This window comes from Oncorhynchus masou, chromosome 32 (assembly GCF_036934945.1).
Source record: "Oncorhynchus masou masou isolate Uvic2021 chromosome 32, UVic_Omas_1.1, whole genome shotgun sequence".
NCBI lineage: Eukaryota > Metazoa > Chordata > Actinopteri > Salmoniformes > Salmonidae > Oncorhynchus > Oncorhynchus masou.
In genome coordinates this window covers 56,679,559-56,699,003 of record NC_088243.1, presented here as the reverse complement: position 1 = coordinate 56,699,003, position 19,445 = coordinate 56,679,559, and the positions used below count along the sequence as shown (strand labels likewise).

Here is a 19,445-nt window from a genome sequence, read left to right as displayed (position 1 = left end):
TGTTTGGGACGTTAGTAGTTCTGTAAAGTGTTGAATAATTTATACGTTTAAATGAAATCAAATATAATATGGTGTTCATGTTTTAGACTCTGAGGGCCGCTGTTGATCAGTGAAATAAATTCTGTCCAGTGTTGTCAGTCAGTGGAGTTAACTCCCCTATCACTGCGCTCTACCAGAGGAGAGGGAGAGATTGCGCTTTATACGATGCGGGGCGCGACAGAGAAACACTCTGATCCATGTTTATTACTGTGAAGTGAAAGGGATGGTGAAAATAGCCTGGATTGAAACAAAACATTACATATTACTACTCTCTTTGCTCAACGTTTCTGAAGATATAGTGTAAGGAATTTTCCGGTGGGATTTATTCTTCGTTGGCTATGGCAACTGAAGGATTCCTTCAACCAAAATGCGTAAGATGGCGTTCAAGTTGTGGACTGCGGTGGCAAGTACTTATTTTTCTCCTGTATCTCAATCATATTGTCAGTGGACAAATCCGCTATTCCATTCCGGAGGAGATGAAGAAAGGCTCTCTTATCGGTAACGTGGCTCAAGATCTGGGGTTAGATTTGAAACGGCTCCGTGTGGGCAGGGCTCGTATCGTGACCGGAGAAAGCATTCAGTACACAGAGCTGAAGACAGACAAAGGGATTCTAGTCGTGAGTGAGAGAATAGACCGAGAGCAGCTTTGTACTGACGTCACGCCGTGTAGCTTCAGCTTCGAAATCATTCTAGAGAATCCGATGGAACTGCACTTAGTCACTGTAGAAATATTAGATGTAAACGACCATGCGCCCGTTTTTCCAAATAAAGATATTAATTTTGAAATTAGCGAATCGGCCACAGTTGGAGCTAGGTTTCCACTAGAGAGTGCAGAGGATCCTGATGTAGGTCTCAACGCCCTACAAAATTACATTTTAACTCCCAATGATAATTTCATTCTAAAGCAGCATGCGAATCCAGACGGTAGTAAATATGCAGAGATGTTCCTCCAGAAACCATTAGATAGAGAGGAGCTTCCTCGTCTCTCTTTAAAGCTAATCGCTGTAGACGGTGGAGATCCGCAGAGATCTGGCACAGTAAATATAGAGATCACTGTCCTGGATGTGAATGACAATGCGCCTGTGTTTAACCAATCAGTGTACAGGGCTGCTGTGGTGGAAAACGCTCCAAAGGGGACATATATCACAACCGTGAATGCCAGTGATGCAGACGGTGGATCGAACGGAGAAATAGCATACAGTTTATCAAAGTTAAAGGGCAGCATAGCAGACATATTTATCATTAATGAGAACACCGGAATCATATCTGTTTCGGGTCAGATAGATTATGAGAAAAATAAGAAATTCGAAGTTAGAGTAGAGGCTAAAGATCAGGGTGGTTTAACAGACACAAGTAAAGTTGTCATTGAAGTTATTGATGTTAATGACAACTCACCAGTTATAAACGTCATGTCTTTCTCCAGCCCTGTGTCTGAAGATGCTCCTCCTGGCACAACTATTGCTATTATAAATGTTAAAGATGCTGATTCTGAGAGAAACGGACAGATTACATGCTCTATAGATACTAACCTCCCATTCAAGATCACATCCTCAATGACTAATTACTATAATGTGATAACAGATTCGATTTTTGACCGAGAAACGGTGTCCGAATACAACATAACAATTACAGCAACAGATTATGGTTCGCCTCCTCTCTCTAGCGCCAGGACACTACACCTTAGAATCTCTGACGTAAATGACAATGCCCCATTGTTCGATAAAGGTCCCTACTCTGCTTACATCACAGAGAATAACTCTCCTGGAATGTCCATATTTACTGTCAGCGCGCGGGACTCTGACTGGAATCAGAACGCGAGAATATCGTACCTGTTGGAGGACACGCAGATCAGTGGAACGCCAGTCTCTACTTACATATCCATTAACTCTGAAACCGGAGTTTTACATGCTGTGCGCTCCTTTGATTATGAACAAATAAAACAGCTTACGGTCTTAGTTAAGGCTCAGGATGGAGGCTCCCCTCCTCTCAGTAGCAATGTGACGGTGAAAATAATGATCCAAGACCAGAACGACAACGCGCCTCAGGTTCTGTATCCAGTCCAGACTAGCAGCTCCCTGGTGGCTGAAATGGTACCTCGTTCAGCAGATGTTGGCTATCTTGTAACTAAAGTGGTGGCTGTTGATGTGGACTCTGGACAGAATGCTTGGCTCTCTTATAAACTGCAGAAAGCGACAGACAGGGCGCTGTTTGAAGTGGGTTTACAGAATGGAGAAATAAGAACTGTACGCCAAGTCAATGATAAAGATGCTGTGAAACAAAGGCTCACTGTTGTAGTGGAGGACAATGGGCAGCCCTCTCGTTCAGCTACAGTCAATGTTAACGTGGCGGTGGCGGACAGCTTCCCTGAAGTGCTCTCGGAGTTCACTGACTTTACGCACGACAAGGAATACAACGACAACCTGACTTTTTACTTAGTACTGGCTTTGGCTGTAGTCTCATTTCTGTTCATCACGTGTTTAGCGGTTATTATATCAGTGAAAATATACAGATGGAGACAGTCTCGCATCCTCTATCATTCCAACCTCCCGGTTATTCCGTATTATCCACCGCGTTACGCAGACACTTTGGGGACAGGAACTCTACAGCACGTGTACAATTACGAGGTGTGCAGGACGACTGACTCCAGAAAGAGTGACTGTCAGTTCGCCAGACCCTGTAATCAGAACGTACTGATAATGGACCCCAGTTCTACAGGGACGATGCAGCGGATGCAGAGTGAACAGAACATCTTGGATGAACCAGACTCGCTGTTAGAGGTCTGTTGTATTTTAATAATGATCTTGTCCCTAAAACTATGATTTCCGTGTGTATGTTTTAGGACTATCGTGTGATTTGAACTATTAGAAATTGAACTTGCATACCTGGTAAGTTTCAATGGCCAGAAATGCTGTTTATTTCAATAATATGTGGCCATTTCAGCACCATGGCCACGGACAGCTTAATTTCAATATGTTGCCTGTAATACATCTGTTTCACTCTTATAGTAGCGGTTATTCTCAACGCGTATTTTTGTTTGGTCTTGTTTGTCCACATCTCACTTACATATTGGTTTCCGTTTGCCATTAATACATTGGCTTATTTTTTGATAATAGCATAACATTATTTCCCAAATATGTTTAATCTTTTTTCTTATGAATATCAGTAGTTCAGTGGATTGAACTCAGAGGGACGCTGTTGGTCAGTGTCTTACAATTTTCGAGCGGTTTTGTGGCAGTTCCTCCCCCATTATGTCGATGTATTAAGAGAGAGAAACTGCTGCACGCAGAGCACGGAGACAACGAGCTGCGACTCTTTTGTTCCATAATTGTTTTCAGGATTGTTGAGGCGTTTACCTTTGATTTTTGTTTTACTAAAAACGAATGGAATATTACTGACTTCTTAACGGTCTATATGGTTTGTATTATTTGATATAATACGGAAAATGTCGGACAGAACAATGACACGGCAAGTACTGTTGTTTATCTCGGTCCTCTCTCTCAGTTCAGTGAACGGGCAGGTCAGTTACTCCATTCCAGAGGAAATGGCGACAGGCTCTTTAGTCGGTAACATCGCGCAGGATTTGGGTTTAGATATAAAACGACTGAAATCAGGTAAAGCTCGTATTTATACAGGAGACAGCGCAGAATACATCGAGTTGAGTAAAGAAAGGGGAGTTCTCCTTATCAAAGAGAGAATAGACCGTGAAGCGCTCTGCGAACAGACGACGCCTTGTGCATTGCATTTGCAAATCATTTTAGAGAATCCCATGGAATTTTACAGCATAACAATTGAGTTAACCGATGTAAATGATAATTCGCCTATTTTTGAAAAGAGTGAAATGAAATATGAAATAGGCGAGTCCGCTTTAACGGGAACCAGGATTGTCTTAGAAAGAGCAATTGATGACGACGTTGGCGTTAACGGCCTTCATAGCTATTCTCTGAAACCGTCCGATAATTTCATTTTAAAAACGCAAATTTTGCCAGACGGTGGTAAAAATGTTGAAATGGTTTTGCAGAAAGCTTTAGATCGAGAGAAACAGGAGCAAATATATCTGATATTAACAGCAGTAGATGGAGGAGAGCCTCAGCTATCAGGAACAATGCGGATAATCATCACCGTGCTTGACGCCAATGATAACGCACCTGTCTGTTCCCAAGCGGTTTACAAGGCCAGTGTATTGGAGAACGCAACTCAAGGCACTGTTTTAACCACAGTCTCTGCATTTGACGCTGATCAAGGTTCATATGGAACAGTTACCTATCACGTTCCAAAATCTGGAGCAGCCCAACTATTTGAGATTGGTAAAGAGGATGGCGTAGTGAAATTAAACCTGAATGTTGATTACGAAAGAACTAAACATTATCAAATTGACGTTCAAGCCAGAGACCAAGGAGGTAACAGCGATTCTTGTAAAGTAATTATTGACGTAATCGATATAAATGACAACAGACCTTCCATGAACATTATGTCAAAAACAAATATCATATCTGAGGATGCTAAACCTGGCACAGTCGTAACAATGATGAATATTCAAGACCCAGACTCTGATGGAAGTGGTAAAGTGCAGTGTTCTATTGAGGACAGTATTCCCTTCGTGATGAGATCGACCTCAAACAATTTCTATAGTCTTGTAACTGATAGTGACTTGGACCGAGAGAGAGCCTCTGAGTACAACATCAGTGTGACCTGCTCTGATGAGGGCGTGCCCTCGCTCTCCAGCAGCGTCACTCTCACCTTACAGATATCAGATGTGAATGACAACGCGCCTGTCTTTGAGAGGAGCTCATATGAGGCCTACATTATAGAAAACAACACACCGGGCCTCTCTATATTCACAGTGAAAGCCAGAGACGCTGACTGGAACCAGAACGCCCGTGTTTCTTACATATTGGAGGACTCCTCGGTTAACGGAGTGCCCGTTTCCTCATATGTGTCCGTTAGTGCTGATAGTGGAGTCATACATACAGTGCGCACTTTTGATTACGAGCAGATCAAGGATTTCCAGTTCCGTGTAAAAGCGCAGGATGGAGGCTCCCCTCCACTCAGTAGCAATGTGACTGTGAAAATAATGATCCAGGACCAGAATGACAATGCGCCTCAGGTTCTGTACCCAGTCCAGACTAGCAGCTCTCTGGTGGCTGAAATGGTACCTCGTTCAGCGGATGTGGGCTATCTTGTCACTAAAGTAGTGGCTGTTGATGTGGACTCTGGACAGAATGCCTGGCTCTCTTATAAACTGCAGAAAGCGACAGACAGGGCACTATTTGAAGTGGGCTTACAAAATGGAGAAATAAGGACTATACGCCAAGTCAATGATAAAGATGTTGTGAAACAAAGGCTCACTGTCGTAGTAGAGGACAATGGGCAGCCCTCTCGATCAGCTACAGTCAATGTTAACGTGGCGGTGGCGGACAGCTTCCCTGAAGTGCTCTCGGAGTTCACTGACTTTACGCACGACAAGGAGTACAATGACACCCTGACTTTTTACTTAGTCTTGGCTTTGGCTGTAGTCTCATTTCTGTTCATCACGTGTTTAGTGGTTATTATATCAGTGAAAATATACAGATGGAGACAGTCTCGCATCCTCTATCATTCCAACCTCCCGGTTATTCCGTATTATCCACCGCGTTACGCAGACACTTTGGGGACAGGAACTCTACAGCACGTGTACAATTACGAGGTGTGCAGGACGACTGACTCCAGAAAGAGTGACTGTCAGTTCGCCAGACCCTGTAGTCAGAACATACTGATAATGGACCCCAGTTCTACAGGTACGATGCAGCGGATGCAGAACGAACAGAACATCCTGGATGAACCAGACTCCCCACTAGAGGTCTGTTATCTATTTCCATTTGTATCCATTTACATCTTTAAATGCATCGTTCGAGTTGATTTCATTCCCACAGTCCGAAGAGCTCTTCTTTCCATTGTTATTGCACTTTCAGAACCACAGTCATGGACAACGGCACTTTGCAAATGGGGTGACTTGCATTGTAGCTGAATCATCGCTGAGGGTAAAGATAATAACGTCCTTATGAATATCAAGCAAGCATATCGTTTGTAGTTCATAAAATTCTATGATAGGCTACGTGTATTTCATGCACAACATTCCATTCATTTCCGGTTTCACCTGCAGCCTAACATTGTGTTTTGTTGTATTGTAATTCCATGTGTGAGGGGATGGGCTCAGACTTTCTTTCTCCACATCTTTCCGGGATCTTGGTGTACATTTGGCCTACATTCATTGACCAATATAATTTATTGACGTAGTCTATATGGTTACCTTAGTACTCTCTCTTATGTGGGGCCCTAACATCCTCAACTCTCCTGGGGTGTTTCTCTTTCTTTGTTCAATTCTGTAATTTAATAGTCTGAACTCTGAGGGACGCTGTTGGTCAGTATGTTGCCGTTTTAGAGCAGATTTGCAGCAGTACCTCCCCCATCATCTCGATATATTAGAGAGAGAAAGCGTCGCACGCAGAGCACTAAGTCCAGGTTACGGAGAACACTAAGTACGGAGACACGGAGCTGCGATTCTATTGTTCTGGCGACACGATTTTTTGGACACGTTGCGCTTTGTTTATCAGCACTGATACCAAACTGAATATTACAGACTGTTTTACGGATTATAACGTGATTGATTCTTCATGTGCAGGGGAAAATGTCGGACAGAACAATGGCACGACAAGTATTGTTGTTTATCTCGGTCCTCTCTCTCAGTTCAGTGCACGGGCAGATCAGTTACTCAATTCCCGAGGAAATGGAAAAAGGCTCTCTAGTCGGTAACATCGCGCAGGATTTGGGTTTAGATATCAAAAGACTGAAATCAGGTAAAGCTCGTATTTATACAGGAGACAGCGCAGAATACATCGAGTTGAGTAAAGAAAGGGGAGTTCTCCTTATCAGAGAGAAAATAGACCGTGAGGCGCTCTGCGTACAGACTACACCTTGCGCGCTACATTTTCAGATTATTCTGGAGAATCCAATGGAATTTTACAGCATCACAGTTGAAATAACGGATACCAATGACAATGCTCCGGTTTTTAAAAGGAATGCAATGGCATTTGAAATAAGCGAGTCTGCTTTAACGGGTGCGAGATTCGTCTTGGAGAGAGCGATTGATAATGACGTAGGTATAAATGGCCTTCAAAGCTACTACATTAGACCCACTGATCATTTTATTTTAAAACCGAATAGTAAAATTGGTAGTAGTAAAAACGTAGAGATGGTTTTACAGAAACCTCTAGACCGAGAGGAACAGGAGCATATTTCTCTGACATTAACAGCGTTAGATGGAGGAGAGCCTCAGTTATCAGGAGCAATGCAGATAGTCATCACTGTACTTGACGCCAATGATAACGCTCCCGTTTGTGCAGAGGCAGAGTATACGGCCAGAATATCAGAAGGTGCTCCTAAAGGCACCGTTTTAACCACAATCAGTGCATCTGATGCGGATCAAGGTCCTAACGGAAGGGTTACATACTCTATATCGAATACTGCTGAGGGTGCTGCTGAATTATTTGAGGTAGACGAAAAATATGGCGTTGTGAGATTAGTTGGGAATGTTGATTATGAAAAAATGAAACATTATGAGATAGACGTTCAGGCTACAGACCAGGGAGGACACTCTGACGCGTGCAAAGTGATTATTGAAGTAATGGATACAAATGATAACAAACCATCCATAAATACCATGTCAAAGACAAATAGTATATCTGAGGATGCTACACCTGGGACTGTAGTAACAATGATGAATATCCAAGACCCTGATTCTAGGGAAAATGGCAGGGTGCAGTGCACTATGAACGAAAACATTCCTTTTGCGATGAAATCAACATCGAATAATTTCTTTACTGTCGTAACTGACAGTGACTTGGACCGAGAGAGAGCCTCTGAGTATAACATTAGTGTGACGTGTTCTGATGAGGGCGTGCCCTCGCTCTCCAGCAGCGTCACTATCACCTTACAGATATCAGATGTGAATGACAACGCTCCTGTCTTTGAGAGGAGCTCATATGAGGCCTACATTATAGAAAACAACACACCTGGCCTCTCTATATTCACAGTGAAAGCCAGAGACGCTGACTGGAACCAGAATGCCCGTGTTTCTTACATACTGGAGGACTCCTCGGTTAACGGAGTGCCCGTTTCCTCATATGTGTCCGTTAGTGCTGACAGTGGAGTCATACATGCAGTGCGCTCTTTTGATTACGAGCAGATCAAGGATTTCCAGTTCCGCGTAAAAGCGCAGGATGGAGGCTCCCCTCCTCTCAGTAGCAATGTGACTGTGAAAATAATGATCCAGGACCAGAATGACAACGCGCCTCAGGTTCTGTATCCAGTCCAGACTAGCAGCTCTCTGGTGGCTGAAATGGTACCTCGTTCAGCAGATGTTGGCTATCTTGTGACTAAAGTGGTGGCTGTTGATGTGGACTCCGGACAGAATGCCTGGCTCTCTTATAAACTGCAGAAAGCGACAGACAGGGCGCTGTTTGAAGTGGGCTTACAGAATGGAGAAATAAGAACTATACGCCAAGTCAATGATAAAGATGCTGTGAAACAAAGGCTTGTTGTTGTAGTGGAGGACAATGGGCAGCCCTCTCGTTCAGCTACAGTCAATGTTAACGTGGCGGTGGCGGACAGCTTCCCTGAAGTGCTCTCGGAGTTCACTGACTTTACGCACGACAAGGAGTACAATGACAACCTGACTCTTTACTTAGTCTTGGCTTTGGCTGTAGTCTCATTTTTGTTCATCACGTGTTTAGTGGTTATTATATCAGTGAAAATATACAGATGGAGACAGTCTCGCATCCTTTATCATTCCAACCTCCCGGTTATTCCGTATTATCCACCGCGTTACGCAGACACTTTGGGGACAGGAACTCTACAGCACGTGTACAATTACGAGGTGTGCAGGACGACTGACTCCAGAAAGAGTGACTGTCAGTTCGCCAGACCCTGTAGTCAGAACGTATTGATAATGGACCCCAGTTCTACAGGGACGATGCAGCGGATGCAGAACGAACAGAACATCCTGGATGAACCAGACTCCCCAATAGAGGTCTGTTGTATTTGAGTCATTATCTTTTCGCTAATACCATTTTTCTAATGTGCATCCTATGTCTAAATGTGTTGTGCGATTTTTGTATGAAATTGAATCGGTCAAAAATGCTCTTCATTCCACCAATAAGTGGTTATTTCAGCACCAAGGTCATGGACAGCAACAGTTTCAAAGACGCTCTAATTCAATAGGTAGCCTGTAAGCTTCCTATATTAACATAATATCACTGAACGTGTCTTTCGTTAGACATTCTTTCTCCACACCCCTCAGGCATGTTGATTTGCTTTTGTAATTCATTCATGAGGCTACGTGTGTTGATATAGCATCATAGTGCTATATTTGATCCCACGGACAATCAAACCATCTCAAATATGTTGGAATATTTCTCGTTTTCTGTAGTTCATTCCATTGAACTCAGAGGGACGCTGTTGGTTAGTGTGTTGCAGTTTTAGATCTACAGCTGTACCTCCCCCATCATCTCGATGTATTAGAGAGGGAAAGAGCCGCACGCAGAACGGGCAGTCCGGGTTACAGAGAACAGTAAGCACCCAGACACCGAGCTGCGATTCTTTTGTCCCAGAGATACGGATTATTGGCGGCAGATTGTGTTATTTTCTGGATTTACGTGAAACTGAATATTGCAAATTGTTTAACGGACCTTTACCGTATTTGTGATTTAATTATGCAGTGGGAAATGTCGGACAGAACAATGACACGGCAAGTACTGTTGTTTATCTCGGTCCTCTCTCTCAGTTCAGTGCACGGGCAGGTCAGTTACTCCATTCCAGAGGAAATGGCGAAAGGCTCTTTAGTCGGTAACATCGCGCAGGATTTGGGTTTAGATATAAAACGACTGAAATCAGGTAAAGCTCGTATTCACGTTGGAAACAGCGCAGCATACATCGAGTTGAATAAAGAAAGGGGAGTTCTTCTTATCAAAGAGAGAATAGACCGTGAAGCGCTCTGCGAACAGACGACGCCTTGCGCACTACATTTTCAGATTATCATGGAGAACCCAATAGAATTTTATCGAATCACTATTGAGATCATCGATATCAATGATAATGCTCCAGTTTTCCAAAAGGATTCAATAAAATTCGAAATAAGCGAATCAGCTGTGACCGGAGCTAAATTTGTACTGGAAAGAGCTTTTGATTCTGATATTGGAATAAATGGACTTCAAAGCTACTCCCTGAACCCAACTGATCATTTCGTGCTGAAATTACATGGGCAAGATGATGGAAGTAAAAAGGTCGAGATGGTTTTGCAGAAGCCTCTCGACCGAGAGAAAAGGGAGCAGATATCTTTAGTGTTAACAGCTATCGATGGAGGTGAGCCTACGATGTCTGGAACAGTGCAGATACACGTCACAGTCTTGGATGTAAACGACAACGCTCCGGTTTTTACACAGGCAATATACAAGGCGGGTGTCGTCGAGAACTCGAAGAGGGGTACTTTATTAACGACAGTTCGTGCAACTGATATAGACAATGGATCAAATGGTTTAGTCACTTACTCAATATCAAGTAGCAAAGTTGGTATTTTGGATTTATTTAAAATAAACGAGAGTAATGGCGAGGTGCGTTTGATAGGCAAGGTCGACTATGAAACAGCTAAACATTACCAGATTGACATAGAAGCAAGAGATCAAGGCGGTCTTTCAGATTCCAGTAAATTAGTAGTGGACATTGCCGACGTTAACGACAACAACCCTTTGATTGACATGATGTCAACTTCTAAATCAATACCAGAAAATTCCCCTTCCCAGACTATTATCGCTGTAATGAGTGTCCACGACCCAGACTCTGATAATAACGGAGTCGTAAATTGTGTTTTAAGTGAAAACATTCCTTTCACCATTAAATCTACATCGAACGGCTTCTATAGCCTAGTAACAGACAGTGATTTGGACCGAGAGAGAGCCTCTGAGTATAACATCAGTGTGACGTGCTCTGATGAGGGCGTGCCCTCGCTCTCCAGCAGCGTCACTCTCACCTTACAGATATCAGATGTGAATGACAACGCGCCTGTCTTTGAGAGGAGCTCATATGAGGCCTACATTATAGAAAACAACACACCGGGCCTCTCTATGTTCACAGTGAAAGCCAGAGACGCCGACTGGAACCAGAATGCCCGTGTTTCTTACATACTGGAGGACTCCTCGGTTAACGGAGTGCCCGTTTCCTCATATGTGTCCGTTAGTGCTGATAGTGGAGTCATACATGCAGTGCGCTCTTTTGACTACGAGCAGATCAAGGATTTCCAGTTCCGCGTAAAAGCGCAGGATGGAGGCTCCCCTCCTCTCAGTAGCAACGTGACTGTGAAAATAATGATCCAGGACCAGAATGACAACGCGCCTCAGGTTCTGTACCCAGTCCAGACTAGCAGCTCTCTGGTGGCTGAAATGGTGCCTCGTTCAGCAGATGTGGGCTATCTTGTGACTAAAGTGGTGGCTGTTGATGTGGACTCTGGACAGAATGCCTGGCTCTCTTATAAACTGCAGAAAGCGACAGACAGGGCGCTGTTTGAAGTGGGCTTACAGAATGGGGAAATAAGAACTATACGCCAAGTCAATGATAAAGATGCTGTGAAACAAAGGCTTGTTGTTGTAGTGGAGGACAACGGGCAGCCCTCTCGTTCAGCTGCAGTCAATGTTAACGTGGCGGTGGCGGACAGCTTCCCTGAAGTGCTCTCGGAGTTCACTGACTTTACGCACGACAAGGAGTACAATGACAACCTGACTCTTTACTTAGTCTTGGCTTTGGCTGTAGTCTCATTTTTGTTCATCACGTGTTTAGTGGTTATTATATCAGTGAAAATATACAGATGGAGACAGTCTCGCATCCTCTATCATTCCAATCTCCCGGTTATTCCGTATTATCCACCGCGTTACGCAGACACTTTGGGGACAGGAACTCTACAGCACGTGTACAATTACGAGGTGTGCAGGACGACTGACTCCAGAAAGAGTGACTGTCAGTTCGCCAGACCCTGTAGTCAGAACGTACTGATAATGGACCCCAGTTCTACAGGGACGATGCAGCGGATGCAGACTAAACAGAACAACCCGGATGAGCCAGACTCGCCATTGGAGGTCTGTTATATTTAAATCATGAATTTTCCCCTAAAACTATAATTTGTATGTGTACTGCATTCTATAATTGTCTTTGACTGTTTTTAAATCGAGTCTTTACTTTTGGAAGCTTTCCGTGGACAGAAACGCTGTTCATTCCCCTGATGTGGCCAAATCAGCACCACTGAGATGGTCAGCGGTGCTTTGCAAACAGGGAGCTTTGACATAGGAAATGGTGAATTGTATTGACGTCTTAACCATTGTCAAGATCATGCAAACATTTAATATAATAAGAATTAATTTCATAAATCTATATAAGTAATTGTTTATTTGTACAAAAAAACACGCTACCATGCGTCCAGTTTTCTGAAGTCGTGTTCGGTTGTGATGTATGCCTATAGTTTCATAAACGTTTATCTTGTTTGAGATTACTTGTCCACATCATGTGGTATCTATGTTTACAGTTGTTCATGTGTTAATATTGCCCACATGACTGGGTTGTGTAAAACATGATTGGGCTGTACATTCTTATTTGGAGACTCAACCCTTCCCAAACTTTTTAGAATTGTTTATTTTTTAAGAATAGCTGAAGTTCAGTGCATTGAACTCAGAGGGACGCTGTTGGTCAGTCAGTGTGTTGCAGTTTTAGAACAGATTGGCAGCAGTACCTCCCCGTCATCTTGATTATTTTACAGAGAGAAAGAGCCGCACGCAGAGCGCGCAGTCCGTGTTATAGAGAACACCAAGCTGCGATTCTTTTGTTCCAGCGATAAGGATTATTGGAAGACATTATTGTTATTTTCTGGATTTGTATTTAACAGAATATTTAAAATTTCTTAACGGATTCCATGGTGGTTGTGGTTTCATGGTGAAGGGAAAATGTCGGACAGAACAATGAAACGGCAAGTACTGTTGTTTATCTCGGTCCTCTCTCTCAGTTCAGTGAACGGGCAGGTCAGTTACTCCATTCCAGAGGAAATGGCGACAGGCTCTTTAGTCGGTAACATCGCGCAGGATTTGGGGTTGGATATAAAACGACTAAAATCAGGTAATGCTCGTATTCACGTTGGAAACAGTGCAGAATGTATTGAGTTGAATAAAGAAAGGGGAGTTATCCTTATCAAAGAGAGAATAGACCGCGAGGTGATGTGCAGACAGACGACGCCTTGCGCACTACATTTTCAGATTATTATGGAGAACCCAATAGAATTTTATCAAGTCACAATTGAGATTACCGATATCAATGATAATGCTCCTGTTTTCAAAAAAGATGCAATGAAATTCGAAATAAGTGAATCAGCTGTGATCGGTGCTAAATTTGTATTGGAAAGAGCTTTTGATTCTGATATAGGAGCGAATGGACTACAAAGCTACTCCCTTAATCCAACCGAACATTTTATATTAAAATTACAAGGTCAGGCTGATGGAAGTAAAAAGGTCGAGATGGTTTTGCAGAAGCCTTTAGATCGAGAGAAACAGGAGCAGATATCTTTAGTGTTAACCGCCCTCGATGGAGGTGAGCCTAAGATGTCTGGAACAGTGCAGATACACGTCACTGTGTTGGATGTAAATGACAACGCTCCGGTTTTTACGCAGGCAATATATAAGGCCAGTTTGGTGGAAAATTCACAGAGGGGTACATTATTGACTACAGTTCGTGCCACTGATATAGACAACGGATCAAACGGTTTAGTCACTTACTCAATATCAAGTAGTATCGATGGTATTTTGGATCTATTTGAAATAAACGAGAGTAATGGCGAGGTGCGTTTGATAGGCAAGGTCGACTATGAAACAGCTAAACATTACCAGATTGACATAGAAGCAAGAGATCAAGGCGGTCTTTCAGATTCCAGTAAATTAGTAGTGGACATTGCCGACGTTAACGACAACAACCCTTTGATTGACATGATGTCAACTTCTAAATCAATACCAGAAAATTCCCCTTCCCAGACTATTATCGCTGTAATGAGTGTCCACGACCCAGACTCTGATAATAACGGAGTCGTAAATTGTGTTTTAAGTGAAAACATTCCTTTCACCATTAAATCTACATCGAACGGTTTCTATAGCCTAGTAACTGACAGCGACTTGGACCGAGAGAGAGCCTCTGAGTATAACATCAGTGTGACGTGCTCTGATGAGGGCGTGCCCTCGCTCTCCAGCAGCGTCACTCTCACCTTACAGATATCAGATGTGAATGACAACGCGCCTGTCTTTGAGAGGAGCTCATATGAGGCCTACATTATAGAAAACAACACACCTGGCCTCTCTATATTCACAGTGAAAGCCAGAGACGCTGACTGGAACCAGAATGCCCGTGTTTCATACATACTGGAGGACTCCTCGGTTAACGGAGTGCCCATCTCCTCATATGTGTCCGTTAGTGCTGATGGTGGAGTCATACATGCAGTGCGCTCTTTTGATTACGAGCAGATCAAGGATTTCCAGTTCCGCGTAAAAGCACAGGATGGAGGCTCCCCTCCTCTCAGTAGCAATGTGTCTGTGAAAATAGTGATCCAGGACCAGAACGACAACGTGCCTCAGGTTCTGTATCCAGTCCAGACTAGCAGCTCTCTGGTGGCTGAAATGCTACCTCGTTCAGCAGATGTTGGATATCTTGTGACTAAAGTGGTGGCTGTTGATGTGGACTCCGGACAGAATGCCTGGCTCTCGTATAAACTGCAGAAAGCGACAGACAGGGCGCTGTTTGAAGTGGGCTTACAGAATGGAGAAATAAGAACTATACGCCAAGTCAATGATAAAGATGCTGTGAAACAAAGGCTCACTCTTGTAGTGGAGGACAACGGGCAGCCCTCTCGTTCAGCTACAGTCAATGTTAACGTGGCGGTGGCGGACAGCTTCCCTGAAGTGCTCTCGGAGTTCACTGACTTTACGCACGACAAGGAGTACAATGACAACCTGACTTTTTACTTAGTCTTGGCTTTGGCTGTAGTCTCATTTTTGTTCATCACGTGTTTAGTGGTTATTATATCAGTGAAAATATACAGATGGAGACAGTCTCGCATCCTCTATCATTCCAATCTCCCGGTTATTCCGTATTATCCACCGCGTTACGCAGACACTTTGGGGACAGGAACTCTACAGCACGTGTACAATTACGAGGTGTGCAGGACGACTGACTCCAGAAAGAGTGACTGTCAGTTCGCCAGACCCTGTAGCCAGAACGTACTGATAATGGACAGTTCTACAGGGACGATGCAGCGGATGCAGAACGAACAGAACATCCTGGATGAACCAGACTCGCAATTGGAGGTCTGTTACATTTAAATAATTCATTTCCCCCTCAACGCTGTATTTGTATGTCTAATTTATTGTTTAATCGTGTTTAACTGTTTACAATCGAGTCTTTTATTTTGGAAACTGTCCATGTACATAAATTCTATTAATTCCAATGATGTTGTAAATTCATCACCAACTGACATGGATTCGTCGCTTTTATAAGAATTAAATTCCTAAATCTATATCAGTCATGTGTATAGATTGTATAGAAAGCACACTAGCGTCCATACATCCGGTTTTCTTTTCTGTCGTTTCAGCAACGTGTATCTTGTTGGAGATTGCTTGTCCACATCCTCTGGGATCTATGTTTACAGTTGTTCTAAATGTGTTAATATTTTCCACATAACAGGGTTGGGTTAAACTTGATATGACTATACTTTTGATTACTAGCAGATCAAGGATTTCCAGTTCCCCAATAGAAATCTGTTATGTTTTAGTCATTAGACTTTCCGTAAAACTATATTTTTTCATCTGTATCCTATGTTTACATTTTATTTTGTATCGAGTCTGTCAGAAATGCTCTTCATTCCACTGATATGTGGCCATTTCAGAAGCACTATCATGGACAGAGTTGCTTTGCAAAGAGTGTGAATTTCAAAGGGGTGCTTGTTGTCTCCCACAGTAGTCTCGTTTCACGCAACGTGCTTTTCGTTATACATTATTTGCCCACATCCCCCTGACATATTGGTTTACATTTGTCATCGTGCATTGGCCTATATGTGTTGATTTCACCTGATAGTAATCTGTATTCTATCCTTCGGATACTCAAACCTTCTCATATACAATATGTTTCGATTCGTTTGTTTTAAAGTAATCTGTAGTTCAGTGGATTGAACTCAGAGGGACGCTGTTGGTCAGTGTGTTGCAGTTTTAGAGCAGATTTGCAGCAGTACTTCCCCCATCATCTCGATATATTAAGAGAAAGAGGGAGCCGCACGCAGAGCGCCCAGTCCGGTTACAGAGAACACCGAGCACGGAGACACCATTATTGGATTCTTTTGTTCCAGAGAGACTGATTATTGGCAGGGAATTGTGCTATTTTCTGAACTTACTTTTAACGGAACACTGCACATTTTTTTATGGATTATATGGTGTTTATGGTTTAATTGTGAAAAGGATATGTCGAACAGAACAATGACACGGCAAGTACTGTTGTTTATCTCGGTCCTCTCTCTCAGTTCAGTGCACGGGCAGGTCAGTTACTCCATTCCAGAGGAAATGGCGAAAGGCTCTTTAGTCGGTAACATCGCGCAGGATTTGGGTTTAGATGTCAAAAGACTGAAATCGGGTAAAGCTCGTATTTATACTGGAGACAGTGCAGAATACATCGAGTTGAATACAGAAAGGGGAGTTATCTTTATCAAAGAGAGAATAGACCGTGAAGAGTTGTGTGGAGAGACGACGCCATGCGCTTTACACCATCAAATTCTACTTGATAACCCATTGGAATTTTACAGCTTAACGATTGAGATCACAGACATCAATGATAATTCACCGGGTTTCAAAAAGAATGAAATGGAATTCGAAATAAGTGAGTCATCACAGCCCGGAGCTAGGTTCGTTTTGGATAGAGCAGTTGATAATGACGTTGGTGTGAATGACCTGCAGAGCTACACCCTAAAACCAACTGATAATTTCATATTAAAGACACACATTTTACCTGACGGTAGTAAAAATGTGGAAATGGTCTTGCAGACGCCTCTAGACCGAGAGAAACAGGAGCAGATATCGCTGATTTTGACAGCCGTAGATGGAGGAGAGCCTCAGCTATCAGGAACAATGCGGATAATCATCACTGTACTAGACGCCAATGATAATGCACCTGTCTGTTCCCAAGCCGTTTACAAGGCCAGTGTAACCGAGAACGCGCCTAAAGGCACCATTGTCGCTACAGTAAGCGCGACTGATGCTGATCAAGGCTCATACGGAAAAGTGACATATTCTATGTCAAACATCGTCGAAGGCGGTGCTGAATTATTTGAAGTTGATGATGATAACGGTGTAGTGAGTCTTTTAGGAAATATTGATTACGAAAGAATGAAAAAATATCAAATTGACATTCAAGCAAGAGACGCCGGAGGACTCATAGATTCTTGCAAAGTAATCGTCGATGTTTCTGATTTAAATGATAACAAACCAATCATTAATATTATGTCTAAGACAAATGCAATATTCGAAGATTCTGTGTCTGGCACAGTTGTAACAATTATCAATGTTCAAGACTCAGACTCGGGTGATAATGGTAAAGTAGAGTGTTCCATAAATGAAAACATTCCATTTACAATTAAATCAACGTCGAATCATTTCTATAGCTTAGTAACTGACAGCGACTTGGACCGAGAGAGAGCCTCTGAGTATAACATCAGTGTGACCTGCTCTGATGAGGGCGTGCCCTCGCTCTCCAGCAGCGTCACTCTCACCTTACAGATATCAGATGTGAATGACAACGCGCCTGTTTTTGAGAGGAGCTCATATGAGGCCTACATTATAGAAAACAACACGCCGGGCCTCTCTATATTCACAGTGAAAGCCAGAGACGCTGACTGGAACCAGAACGCCCGTGTTTCTTACATACTGGAGGACTCCTCAGTTAACGGAGTGCCTGTCTCCTCATATGTGTCCGTTAGTGCTGATAGTGGAGTCATACATGCAGTGCGCTCTTTTGACTACGAGCAGATCAAGGATTTCCAGTTCCGCGTAAAAGCGCAGGATGGAGGCTCCCCTCCTCTCAGTAGCAATGTGACTGTGAAAATAATGGTCCAGGACCAGAACGACAACGCGCCTCAGGTTCTGTATCCAGTCCAGACTAGCAGCTCTCTGGTGGCTGAAATGGTGCCTCGTTCAGCAGATGTGGGCTATCTTGTGACTAAAGTGGTGGCTGTTGATGTGGACTCTGGACAGAATGCTTGGCTCTCGTATAAACTGCAGAAAGCGACAGACAGGGCGCTATTTGAAGTGGGCTTACAGAATGGAGAAATAAGAACTGTACGCCAAGTCAATGATAAAGATGCTGTGAAACAAAGGCTCACTGTTGTAGTGGAGGACAATGGGCAGCCCTCTCGTTCAGCTACAGTCAATGTTAACGTGGCGGTGGCGGACAGCTTCCCTGAAGTGCTCTCGGAGTTCACTGACTTTACGCACGACAAGGAGTACAACGACAACCTGACTTTTTACTTAGTCTTGGCGTTGGCTGTAGTCTCATTTCTGTTCATCACATGTTTAGTGGTTATTATATCCGTGAAAATATACAGATGGAGACAGTCTCGCATCCTCTATCATTCCAATCTCCCGGTTATTCCGTATTATCCACCGCGTTACGCTGACACTTTGGGGACAGGAACTCTACAGCACGTGTACAATTACGAGGTGTGCAGGACGACTGACTCCAGAAAGAGTGACTGTCAGTTCGCCAGACCCTGTAGTCAGAACGTACTGATAATGGACCCCAGTTCTACAGGGACGATGCAGCGGATGCAGAACGAACAGAACATCCTGGATGAACCAGACTCCCCAATAGAGGTCTGTTATATTTGAGTCATTATCTTTTCCATAAAACTATGTTTCATGTGTCTGTCTAAATGCATCGGCGATTTTATCTGTTTATAATCTAGTCTGTTTCGTACCTGGGTACTTTTCACGGTCATAAATGCTCTTCCTTCTACATGTGGGGCCATTTCAGCACCATGGTCATGGACAGCGGCTCATGGCAAATAGCGTTAATTTCAATGCTTAGCAAATAGTTTCCTATTGTAGAATATTTTCATGCAATGTTTATTTTACTATACCTTTTTGTTAATATCTCACTGACTTTTTTTGTCATATTTACATTGGCTTAGTTGTTGATATAAGAACAATACGGTATTTTATCGTTTGTAAACTGAAACCTTAAGTATGTTGTACTGTTTTTATTCCATGTAGTTTAGTGCATTGAACTCAGAGGGACGCTGTTGGTCAGTGTGTTACAAT

At 43.2% G+C, this 19,445-nt stretch overlaps 5 protein-coding genes and 1 pseudogene across 11 annotated transcripts in view; all 6 read left to right on the top strand.

Annotated features, from left to right (window-relative positions):
• Positions 1 to 19,445, top strand: part of LOC135526268 (protocadherin gamma-C5-like) — a 184,504-nt gene that overhangs the window by 65,563 nt on the left and 99,496 nt on the right. Inside the window, exon 1 of one of the 7 annotated variants that reach the window (XM_064954491.1) lies at positions 233 to 2,816. The exons of the other annotated variants lie outside the window; for them this stretch is intronic. Coding sequence (XP_064810563.1) covers positions 378 to 2,816 — 2,439 coding nt within the window. The 5' untranslated portion in view covers positions 233 to 377. Of the gene's footprint in view, positions 1 to 232; positions 2,817 to 19,445 lie in introns of those variants that run through there. 7 annotated transcript variants of the gene reach the window in all.
• Positions 3,482 to 5,794, top strand: LOC135526275 (protocadherin gamma-A2-like; annotated as a pseudogene).
• Positions 6,524 to 9,118, top strand: LOC135526842 (protocadherin beta-16-like). The gene has a single exon (XM_064955514.1). The coding sequence runs from the start codon at positions 6,704 to 6,706 to the stop codon at positions 9,116 to 9,118; it is 2,415 nt and encodes an 804-aa protein (XP_064811586.1). The 5' UTR covers positions 6,524 to 6,703.
• On the top strand, positions 9,635 to 12,110 carry LOC135526270 (protocadherin gamma-A11-like). The gene is given in 2 exon segments (XM_064954505.1): positions 9,635 to 12,003; positions 12,006 to 12,110. Coding segments are annotated over 2 exon segments (2,274 nt in total). The 5' UTR covers positions 9,635 to 9,785; the 3' UTR covers positions 12,062 to 12,110.
• Positions 12,893 to 15,393, top strand: LOC135526271 (protocadherin gamma-A11-like). Its single transcript, XM_064954506.1, is given in 2 exon segments — positions 12,893 to 15,261; positions 15,264 to 15,393. Coding segments are annotated over 2 exon segments (2,262 nt in total). The 5' UTR covers positions 12,893 to 13,055; the 3' UTR covers positions 15,320 to 15,393.
• On the top strand, positions 16,447 to 18,936 carry LOC135526273 (protocadherin gamma-A11-like). Its single transcript, XM_064954507.1, is given in 2 exon segments — positions 16,447 to 18,804; positions 18,807 to 18,936. Coding segments are annotated over 2 exon segments (2,262 nt in total). The 5' UTR covers positions 16,447 to 16,598; the 3' UTR covers positions 18,863 to 18,936.